The sequence below is a fragment of the Paramisgurnus dabryanus genome, chromosome 5 (assembly GCF_030506205.2).
Source record: "Paramisgurnus dabryanus chromosome 5, PD_genome_1.1, whole genome shotgun sequence".
Lineage (NCBI taxonomy): Eukaryota > Metazoa > Chordata > Actinopteri > Cypriniformes > Cobitidae > Paramisgurnus > Paramisgurnus dabryanus.
The window spans coordinates 25090496-25101998 of record NC_133341.1 but is presented as its reverse complement, the minus strand read 5'-3'; the positions used below and the strand labels follow the sequence as shown (position 1 = coordinate 25101998).

The window sequence follows — 11503 nt, the reverse complement described above, 5'->3', positions numbered from 1 at the left end:
TGGGGGGCTAGTTACATGGGGGTATGTCAATGTTACAGCCCATAACCATAATAACAACATTAACCCTCAAATGGTCCTCGTTTTCTGTTTACAACTACTGGCCCTTGGGGTCTATATGACCCCAAAATTGAAAGCATAATTGTAAGAAAAATACACATTTTCAAGTATACAAATAATATATCTTTTTTTTACTTCTCATCTATACAATAAAGCTGTGTTTTGAGAGATCTAAAGTACTTTTGTACCTGTTTACCACTAAATTTCTCAACTACACCATTAGCTTGCATGTGAAATGTAGATTTTTTTATGAAAAACTCACGTAAATGATTATCTAAATTTAATTAAAATCGTTTCTGCATATTGATCTAGGTGTTAGGTGTAGACACACAAACACACACACACACACACACACACACACACACACACACACACACACACACACACACACACTTACATTCAGTTAAATTCCTGGGGCATTTTGTAAAAACAGACATTTCAAAATGCATCAAAAACTAAAAAAATTCTACTATTTGAAATATTTATTTTTAATACCCTTTCTAATGTTTCTATATACATAAATTCACAAAATGTATCAATAAAGTAGTGATGTGAGCAGTTGCCCATATCCAGTAAAATGAACATATGTATGTATGTATGTATGTATGTATGTTTGTATGTATGTTTGTATGTTTGTTAGTTTGTTTGTTTGTTTTACTTGCATAAGTACACACAGTTTCAGTAGTTTCCCACAGTTCATATACTAGAGCCAGCCACGTTTTCTCATTTAAGTTTGGTGCGAAGAAACATGATCCTAGACCAGGAGTTATAGGCAGCTTTTCCTTGTAAACACAATAAAAAGCAGGCAGTGGTTTGAGTAAAAAATTCCACAGTGAATTGCAAATACATCATCTCAAGTTTGCCTTATACAGGCTCCTCCCATGACCATTTTTCTTTTCCTAGGTTACATAAGGTTTCATTCATTAGGTAATGAATTAAACATTATGAACTTGCAGTTAACTTTTTACAGCATTTATTAATTTTGGTGAATAGTGTTATAGTGGTTATAGTTGGTTATAGTGTTATATTATGTATTTGTTTTATTATTTTGTGAACAACCTTTTTTTTGTTTTGTTTTATCCTTTAATTTAATAAAAACCACAATGTCTACATTTTCTGTACAGGGACCGAATTCTGGAGCTTCGAGTGTTGGTAGGATAAAATTACCTACATTTTATCATTTAATTTGCAGTTTGTAATAATGACATTTAATTTAAAAACATAATTTGTTTTGTTTTACAGATCCACCGAACAGTTCTTCAAGTAGAAAAACAGGAGACCCACAACACAATGATTGCAACCGTGTAGCTGAAAAACTGAGCCAGATTACAGGACTGAGTATGATTTCTAAAGAGGGGGAGAGTAATATTTGGAAGATCTATCCTGTTTCTTCTCAAACTGACTATGATGCTGCTTGGCAGGACTGTAACAATACACCTGGTGATGAGTTAATGAGTTTTCATTGACATTTAAGTTCTTCTTTACTTTCAAAATTTTTTTTTGTCTGAACACTGATCCATTGTTCTAATTAGAATGTTTTTTTTCAGACAAGCATGTTCTTGTTTTGCTCCTCTCTGAACATGTTACAAACGTAGCAGCAGACCGCCGTTTTAAGGAAAGGCCAAATACTATTGTGGTGGACTGTGCTGTCTCTGAGGGTGGAGAATTAATTTTCCGCACAAAACTTCAAGCAGTTTTAAAATTGCTCAGCACTGAGGTGATTTAATTTTTCTGTATAATTATATGTTGGTTATGTATATATAAAAAGTATGATTGAATAGTTTGTAAGGGAATAACAGTTAAGATGTAATGAAGACCACAAGTCCGAGATGCAATTAATCCATCTTTATACTGACTTCTGCATGGGTGGAGCCATCATGGTAAGGGACTTCTTGTCAGATGCTTTGCACTTTAGTTTCCTATTTGTTATTAGCTAGATTAAGGTATTAATGATTGAGAAAAATGCAGACTCTGGAAGAATGTGTACTGTTTAAGTCTGACACAACGGTCATCATACTACTGGTCACTATATTCTGCTTTTTAAAAACTCATTAGTTTATTTATTGTTACTTATTGCAGTGATTCTCAATCCTGTTCCTGAGATTGAGTGCAAAGTGCAAAGCAGTGGGTCTAAACAGGATTGAGAACCATTTATTGTACAGTACATCATGTTAACACAAGCAATGTCTTTTTTAATACTAAATTATTTTATTGTAACTGAAATTATAATGAGTAGGATATACACTGAGTGTATATATGTGTGTATACTCTACCTACTTAGTGTAGTTTTATGAGAAAAAAATGAGTGTGTATAAACCATAAATTATAAAAGTCATGAAAGATTTATTATTGTCTTTCAAGTTGTTTCATTGCATTTATTTCGGTTAACCATTCTGGTCCTTTTGTAAAGTGTTACATAAACATTATGTTTTTTATTCTTTGAGTCGGAGCAAAGGATTCCAACAAAGGGCAGTCAGCAGCACCAGGAAACAGACAATGAACAGCAGAATGTAAGTGTGTGTTTTTTATTTTTTTATTTTTTTACTAGGCTTCTATGTCTTCTCTAAACAAATTCAAATGAGATGTTTACATTATCAAGAACTATTTTAATTTTCATATTTGTATTTAATGTCATTTTCCTCTTCACAGCGCCATGACAATGGGTCAAAACCAAGTAGGTCAAAATCACTTTGTATATTTTGTTGTTTGATATCCAGCCTGTAATCTATGACTTTTGATATAAAATATGATCATCGGTTTAATTGTAGATATGCGAGTTTTATGTATTTGATCTGGTTCATAAATTAGTACTTTTTGTTTGTTTTTCAGATTCCTGTACAGTACAGTAACTTGAACTCCAATGCAGTGATATTATACTTATCTTGCATTCATCAGATATACTTGTTCACTTTGGAAAACCAACGTGTGATCTGGTTTGATTTGTGTTTCAACAAATGTATGTTATAATTAGCTGCATAAGTCCTAATGATTACCACAGCATGCAAATTAGAAAATATCTTGAATAAATGACCTGCCAGAGATCATTATACTATAACTATTAATACAGTATCTAGACATTCTAACCTACAGCCTTTGACTTTTTCTATCATATCTGCTTGTTAAAACTTGTAATCAGTACAATGTAGTACAACGCTTTATGTTCTATATCTTATAGGCATAATTATAATACTTTGTTTATCATTTTTATTTTACCAAGACATAATTAACCAAAATGTTTAGGAATAATTGTTTGCTCTTTAATGTGATGTAAATGAAAGTTAAGTGTGCAAATAAATAAGAACAAATATTTTTTATTGTCGGATTAAAACCGTAGATCTCCAAAACCACTAATTTTCAGGAAAGTTTTAGATAATTAAACACTGAATTGACAGAGTTGATACTATAAGAGGGAGTTTTTTGCAAGTGGATGATGGAGATCTGTTATGTTGGACATTAGAATGAGCACATCTGCTGCAGTCAGTTGTTCAAAAGATTATAAAACACTAATCATGGCCTAATGCATTAAGACAGCGACATTAAAATACCAAATTCATAGCATACTAGTTGTTGGGTTAAACCTGCTGGGTTATTATGCTGTGTTGTTTAAAGAGGCTCACGAGCTTCGCGCCCCATGTTTGAGCCACTGGAAGCAGTTGTTTCAAGGTAAGTTTATATGTTTTTGTGAACATTTCATATGAATATAAACAAGATTATAACATTTTGCGAGACAGCAACGTGTTAACTTATACAGATTAAAATGACGGGTGTAATTTAGAGGAATGACGACTGTTACATCAGATCGCCATTTACACCTAAACAGTATCAGATGAAGAAGTCAAAAGTAGAGCAAATTCTAACTGTACTTATAGCTTTCTTTTTAGTGGAGGCTGATATTATATTCAAGTAATTTTGCTGATCTTACAGGAATCAGAGAATACAGGTTTAGAATTAGAGAATTTACATTTGTGGATGTAAAATTTACTTAGAAAAATAATTTTTTTTTGGGGGGGGGGGTCAGTGTCATAAAACTCAAATACAACGTTTGTCAAACGTACTGCAAAATCTGGCAAAATCTTACACTTAACAAACACATCAATATCTTTCCAGAACTTTTGTATGTAATGACATGACCAAAACAAATGCACAACGGTTTCTAACAAAAAGAGCATGTAAACTCAATGTCAGCTTTAAATCTTTGTAGAAACCTCTTTACAGGGTAAAATCTGTGTAAGAGCTTGAAGGAAATTTCTTTCACTTTGTTTGTGAGGAAAATATTTTGTTGTTGAGACCAGATTTTTGTCCAATTCAGGTAAACAAATAATTGATTCCAAAAAGAAATCACAGATGGAACAGAAATCCAGTTCCTAAAAAATAATGATCTTATAGTTTTTTTGCTTTCGACTCAGAGAAGCATATTTGTCCAACAGGAGTATCACAAATTTAAGGAAAGGATGCAGTAGGTACTGAAGAAAAATCTAAATTTTTAAAAACCTTACATAAACCAGAGGGAATAGCTCCCATAACTATAGCAAACTCTTTTGGTGTTATCGTATTTGGTATTTAGTTAGAAATTCTGCATATCTTAACAAAAGACCCTTCTCATTAAACAGTTGCTTCACCAAAAATAAACCATTATTAAACCAATTATCAAAAAACAAGGACTTATTCTTGAATAAAATGTTCTTATTGTTCCAAATAAAGCATCTTTGTTGTGAAAAGTTGTGCTTATAAATTAAAGCCCAGACTAAGAGAGCCTGACGATGAAAATTGGATAGTTTATTTGGTAGTTTTAATATATCATAATTGCAGGTTAAAAGAAAATGAATACCACCAAAATGTGAGAATATAAGTTGGGGGAAAACATTCCATATAGAAGATGGTTTCGCTAGATACTGATTCAGCAACTGTGTTGTTGAGGGATTTAAAATCAATGACATTCAGACCACCTTTATTATAGGAGTTTAGTAAGACTGATTTCCTCAGATAATGAGATTTATTTTTCCAAAGGAAATGTATTAAAATCTCATTAATTAGTTTAGATGTTTGTTTGTCCACATAAAGAGACTGGGCTGAGTAGGCCAAGCGAGATAGCCCCTCCGTCTTAGTGAGTAATGTTCTACCTTTAAGTGATAAGTCTCTTTGTAGCCAACAATTATATTTTTTGTGTCTTAGTAATAATAGGTTTGAAATTTGCAGAACACCTATCATCTTAAGTAATTAATATACCAAGATATGTAACCCTATTTTTTACAACAATATTCTCAATCGATGTAAGAGAGCAATCCTTTTAATGGTAACAATTCACACTTATTAAAATTTAAATTTAATCCTGAAGCTGCAGAAAAGGGCTGAAAAATATTCTAAGCCAATGAAATTTGTGACGAGTCATAAGAATAAGGCTGTATCATCTGCTAGTTGACTAATTTGTATTATATTGTTGCCAATTTTCATGCCCTTTAATTGACTATTATTGACATGTGTGCTAAGGAACAGTGTTGCAATTAGGAATAAATAAAGGGAGACTGGACATCCTTGACGAACTCCCCTTTTAAAAAAAATCTGTGTGAAGTACCATTACTTAATTTGATAGAACTATTTCCGTTTACATATAGCATTTGGACCATCTTGCAAAAGGAATTACCAAAGCCAATTTTTTGTAGAGCCTCAAATTAAAGTTTGTGTTCCAATGTGTCAAAAGCTGTAATGATCTAAAAACAAGACGAAGCCATCAGTCTATTAAATCTGAATAGTCTAAAATATCAAGAACTAATCGTATATTATTTGAGATGTGTCTTTTTTGCATAAACCCTGACTGTGTTTCGTCAATGATGGAATTCAAAACACATTTTAGTCTTTTGGCCAGGACTAATGCTATAATTTTATAGTCATTATTTAATAATGTAATTGGGCAACCCAGTCTCACCCCATGGCGTCAATATTTGACGACACTTGACCATGCGTCAATATGTTGACGCGGAGGGTATACCTTTCGCGTCATTTTTTGACGAACTGGGGACTTCAATACTATTACAGTTTTTTACAATCACTTTGCTACTATTTTCAGAACCTTGATGTCATTTTTCAAAACTCTAGATACAAAACTCAAAACGGTAATCACTTGTAACACAGGCTGTCTAGTGTTCAAAACATTGCATTGTGCATTCACATCTTTAAAGACATCTTGCACTTGCACAATCATTGTTTCAAAACACAAATGTACTGTGAAATACCATGGAAACATAACTATAGATCACCCACACACAAGCAACTGATAGTTTCACTAAGTCATTGTTTGTACAATCAGTACAGTTTTTTACAATCACTTTGCTACTATTTTCAGAACCTTGATGTCATTTTTCACAACTCTAGATACAAAACTCAAAACGGTAATCACTTGTAACACAGGCTGTCTAGTGTTCAAAACATTGCATTGTGCATTCACATCTTTAAAGACATCTTGCACTTGCACAATCATTGTTTCAAAACACAAATTTACTGTGAAATACCATGGAAACATAACTATAGATCACCCACACACAAGCAACTGATAGTTTCACTAAGTCATTGTTTGTACAATCATTAAGTATTGTAGAACAAAATTGGTGATACAGATTTCATTATGGTACATGTAGAGCAAATACATATCTGTAAAAGTTCTGCAGTAGTAGAGAGAATACGACAGACACATTGGAATCATTGAACAAAGTTTGTAATGTATTGATGAAAACACTACAGTACAATCACAACATAGGTCACATCATTTCACAATCTGCACTCAATCATCAGTAACAAGTTGGCATCTATACAGTACAGTGATAATTGGTTCATGCTCCATGCTTATTGGTTACAATGAACCTCATTATCTTGAAACTTTCATGATTTTCAGTAAACATGGAAGATTCTTTGTCTGTTTCCATACAACTATTACGAATAATGCAACAGTTACTTATCATTTTGGGCAGTTGTATTGATTGATAGTAAGATCATTGTAAGAAAATGAATAGACACTTATTTGAAATGAGATGTGTGAATAGCCTTTTGAAACAGTCGTACTTTGATGTTAAGTTGTGTCATATTGAACATGTGATTTTGGTTGAATGAACAAATGATCCAAGTTTTATGTGTATTGTATCCAAGCAATTGAGAAAAGAGTTAAGAGTTTTGAAAAATGTGCATTTTGATCTTTGGTTGTGAGTTTTGTGTCTAGAGTTGTGAAAAATGACATCAAGGTTCTGAAAATAGTAGCAAAGTGATTGTAAAAAACTGTAAGTCCGTTGCATTCTCTTTCCTATTTTTTTACCATTTTCGCGTCGGTTTAGGGTTGAACAATCAAAAATCACTGGTGATTTTGCTGTGTGTATTTTACACCAATTACTTGTGACCTAGTTCAAATTAAAATGTAACTTCCTTTTAACTGCATAACGAGGCGAAAAAACAACTGACTTCGCGGAGCTCAAGAACAGGTGTCTGGTCAGAGCGCCATCTTGGACCCTCCTCCTTCTGTAACTGTGGGTTTACACCAAACGCAAAGCGTGAAATTGCATCGCATTGCTCGCTCTAGATTACTCACGGGATTTAACTTCGTGTCATGCAAATTTTTCGCTCAAGGATCCGGCGTCTACTCTCTCAGTGAGCGGCAGGGACAAACAGGATTATTCAGTTCACCGTCGGTACGGCAGGTAACTCGTCGATAAATGAGTACAAAATATGTATATTGTATGTATATTGCTTATATGTATATTGCTTGGTCCTCTCTTTTAAAATGAAACAATAATTTAAGTGTTTGGACATGAACTTGAAAACATAAATGTATTTGTCACCAAGACGGAGGCTGCGTGGAAGTGACTATCGGTTAACAAGTTAAAGGAACAGTATGTAGGATTGTGGCCAAAACTGGTATTGCAATTACAAAACTTGTGGCTAAAACTGGTACTGCAATCACACAACTGGTGGCCAATACTCAAAATGACAACATAAACAATAGTTGAGGGCTGCAACTCCACTTTTTAAATGACAATATCCTGCCCGGACCACTGTTGTCAGTGATATAAGTATTTGAAATGAAAATGATTTCTGAATGTCTAGTGACATATCAGGGCCATTTTATGATTAATTGATATAAATTTCTTACATACTGTTCCTTTAACAAACATTTATATGTGTTATGATTTTATATGTGTTATTGAGTCATATTTAGTTACTATTTTATATTAATTTGATAATATTTTTGGGTTGTCTCCTGTGATTTCAAATTTATATTGACCAACCCTCTGATCTGTGGCTGATACTGTATCAGATGTGATGTTGTTTTCCCATTCTTCTTTCTAGAGTGTGCAGAGTTGGTCGAAAGGTTTTTACGTCCATCCATTGATGAGGCTAGCAAGGCCTTCATACAACTTCAGCCAGTAAGTATAACATTTAATAACTCCTATTTAAAATGTATTGGCAATGTCTTAATTATCTGCTACATTTTAGTATTGCTGGACTTTATAGTCAGATCATGTCAGGGATGCAAAAAGAAGCCTTATAATTTGTATTAAATGTATAATTCACTTGGCCCACATGTTTTTCTGAATACTTAAATCTGATCATTCAGTTCAGACCACTAAAAGTTTTTTCCTCTTTTGTAGATTGCAACAAATGTGGTGGAATTTCTTCTCTGGACAGAATCCTCTAAACCCTTTCCTTTCGTCCTGGCCATGGGAAACATGCACCAGATCTCTCAATCTTTTGTAATTATTAATGGCTAGCTCTTGAACAAACCACACTACCTACAGCTGTTGATGTATGTTTTAAGTGAGGGGCAACCTTCTGGTCTCTCTGACCAATACGAAAGTGACTTAAACTGCAATTCAGCTAAGATGGTGACGGCACGCATTGCCTACTTTAAGCTTTAAGCAATGCGGAGACGTTTTGCTCGCGTGCGTGCATGTGCTCCCTATGGCCAGGTTAGCTGGGGGAGGGGTGTCTGGTGCTCAGGATAATCGCACATGGATGTATTCACCTTATTTTCACGACAACAAAGGCGCCGCCATTGCGCTCATTTTGTCAACATACTTCCGGCCACATACACGATGAGAAGCTGAGGCAGTGGCTGAAGGCGTTAAACCTAAAAAGCTCACTCAAGTGCCCTTATGTTTGTCTCTCATCAATTTTAACGGACGGGAAGCCGACTGAGGAACACCCTTATCCCGAGTAATAGTTTGGCTACGATGTTCCGGTAACTTGAAGCCACGCCGGGTGTTGAGAAGGCAGTCAGTTTCAGGTAAGCTAACTTAGCTAACTATGTGCTTGTTCGCCTAATGTTAGATTTGTGATGTCCGTTCTATGAATACACTTAAGATCAGTAACGTTAGTTATAAAATGCAATTATGTTGAATGATTTTCATTGCCCACCTATATTTTTATATTTACGATAGTACAACGAGAAAGTATAGTAAATTACATTACAGTAGCCCACGTGATTCCTACAAGTTACCGAGATTTCAGATGCTAGGAGGTCAGTTCATTTCTCATTCAGATATTGATAATGACCAAAACGACATATTATTTAACACTGAAGTTGGAGGTTGTGCATGTGTATAACGTTACTGCGTCTTTTTAATGCATCTCTCACACACTGTTCTATTTAAGTATGGGTGCCAGTTATATATTAATTCTCATGATTCAAGTTTATTTTAAATGCTAACATAAAAATGTTTATGGTAATATTATTTTCACAGATACATTGATGCGTGTCAGTAATGCAGTGGACAACTGTGAGGATGATACAATCAACATGTTCCTAAACTGTGATGCAGAAACACAATGGGAGGATCAATCCGTCTCTGACCACAACTACACTTTAAAATCACAACTCAACCTGAAGCAACCTACATCTGATATGTGAAAACAATGGTGCTGTTTTTGCAGACAGGGCTTATCCTGGTCCCAGGCTAAAATGCATATTTGAGCTAGCCTGGTCCAACCAGACTCTCGTACATTCATTTCATTTGTAGAGAGAGTCTGGCCACGCTCCATTGCAAAGCGTTACTTCCATTAAGGAGGGTCCTTTGTTGAAGTTTAAAACTATTGGATCTGCCCAGAGTCACTCTGAATCTGCCATAACCAATCGCTAACGAATCAAACTTTTCCCGAACCCAGTGGGGAGGAGGGCCATAACGTGTCTGGCGAACGACCTCAACGTCATTGTTCTTAGACACCCCCCTCTGTTCGCTGATTGGACCTGCAGATTTTTGCCGGAGAAAACGAAACTCTACTCAGCAGTCCCAGACGTTGTACTGAAGCGAAATGAAAATTAAGCGGAAGCACAAAGGAGGGCGGAGCCAGGCTATATTTGAGCTACAATAATTTAGAAACACCTGTTACTGACATACCTCAGCATATATGAGTACCTTTGTTTTGTCACAAGATACGCACCAGTCTTGTTTATTTGTAGGGTTTGTTTGTAAAAACTAAAATGTTCTAATATAATTAAGGCCTAGTCCTGTAAACCCTGTCCGAGAAACTGCTCCAATGTGTTGAGCTGGCACAAATGTACATAACTCTGCTGAGAAACAACCACCTTTATTAGCTTTAAACAGGGCTGATATTGCATGCATTACATTCAGTTGCTGAGCACTTTACCAGTACAAACACCAACAGCTTCCAGATAAACACTTGGGATCAGCTCCTGATGACTCTGATAAAGCTAGTCTTAATTTATTGCAGCGTGGTCTTGCTGAAAAGTTAGATGTTTCTTAGTCCATAGTTATTTTTATAAACCTTTAGTACAGTATGTGATCAGTAAAGTTACATTAAACCTTCATATGTGATCAGATGTTACCTGGCTGTCAGGCAGTTATATTAAACCTTTACAGTGTGATCAGATGTCATGCAGTAATATTAAACTTTACAATGTGATCTGTTGTGCAGTTATATTAAACCTTTACTATGTGATCAGATGTTACCTGCCATGCAGTTATATTATTAAACCTTTACTGTGTGATCAGATGTTGTGCAGAAATATTAAACCTTTACAATGTGATTTGTTGTGCAGTTATATTAAACCTTATGTGATCAGCTGTTATCTGTCATTCAGTTATATTAAACCTTTACTATGTGATCAGATGTTATCTGTCAGGAATTTCTTAAACCATATGTGAGCTTTGTAGATTCCACTTAAAAGGATTTAAGTCTCCTGATTTGAAGGAATAAGTCTTGGCAAGTTTGCAAATGATTTCTGTCGTGGTACATTACAAATGAAAACGAATAGGTGAGTTATTGGACTGGCTGCGTGCACATTTGCTTTAAAAAAAGACAAAATCACTGTGTAACAGTACACGACACACTGTGTAAATATTTGTAGGTATAGCCTAAGTACTTTAAAAAAGTTTAATGCTGCTCCATCAACCCCTGACAGGACGAGGTAGTTAAATATGTCCTATAAGTTACCTGCTCCGACCAC

The 11503-nt window shown here is 34.7% G+C and overlaps 1 protein-coding gene and 1 long non-coding RNA gene across 8 annotated transcripts in view; both read left to right on the top strand.

The window, feature by feature from the left end:
- LOC141282245 (uncharacterized) overlaps positions 1-3364 on the top strand; it is a 42328-nt gene extending 38964 nt beyond the window's left edge. For all 7 annotated transcript variants that reach the window (XM_073814855.1, XM_073814854.1, XM_073814852.1 and 4 more), the window contains 6 exons: positions 1182-1209; positions 1300-1497; positions 1605-1774; positions 2502-2567; positions 2707-2731; positions 2887-3364. In XM_073814855.1, coding sequence (XP_073670956.1) covers positions 1182-1209; positions 1300-1497; positions 1605-1774; positions 2502-2567; positions 2707-2731; positions 2887-2906 — 507 coding nt within the window. In that variant the 3' untranslated portion in view covers positions 2907-3364. The remainder of the gene's footprint in view (positions 1-1181; positions 1210-1299; positions 1498-1604; positions 1775-2501; positions 2568-2706; positions 2732-2886) is intronic.
- Positions 3365-7120: 3756 nt separating this feature from the next.
- On the top strand, positions 7121-11110 carry LOC141282244 (uncharacterized). Its single transcript, XR_012336775.1, has 3 exons — positions 7121-8462; positions 8688-9322; positions 9780-11110. It is a non-coding gene; the product is annotated as an uncharacterized lncRNA (long non-coding RNA).
- The last annotated feature ends 393 nt before the right edge of the window (positions 11111-11503 follow it).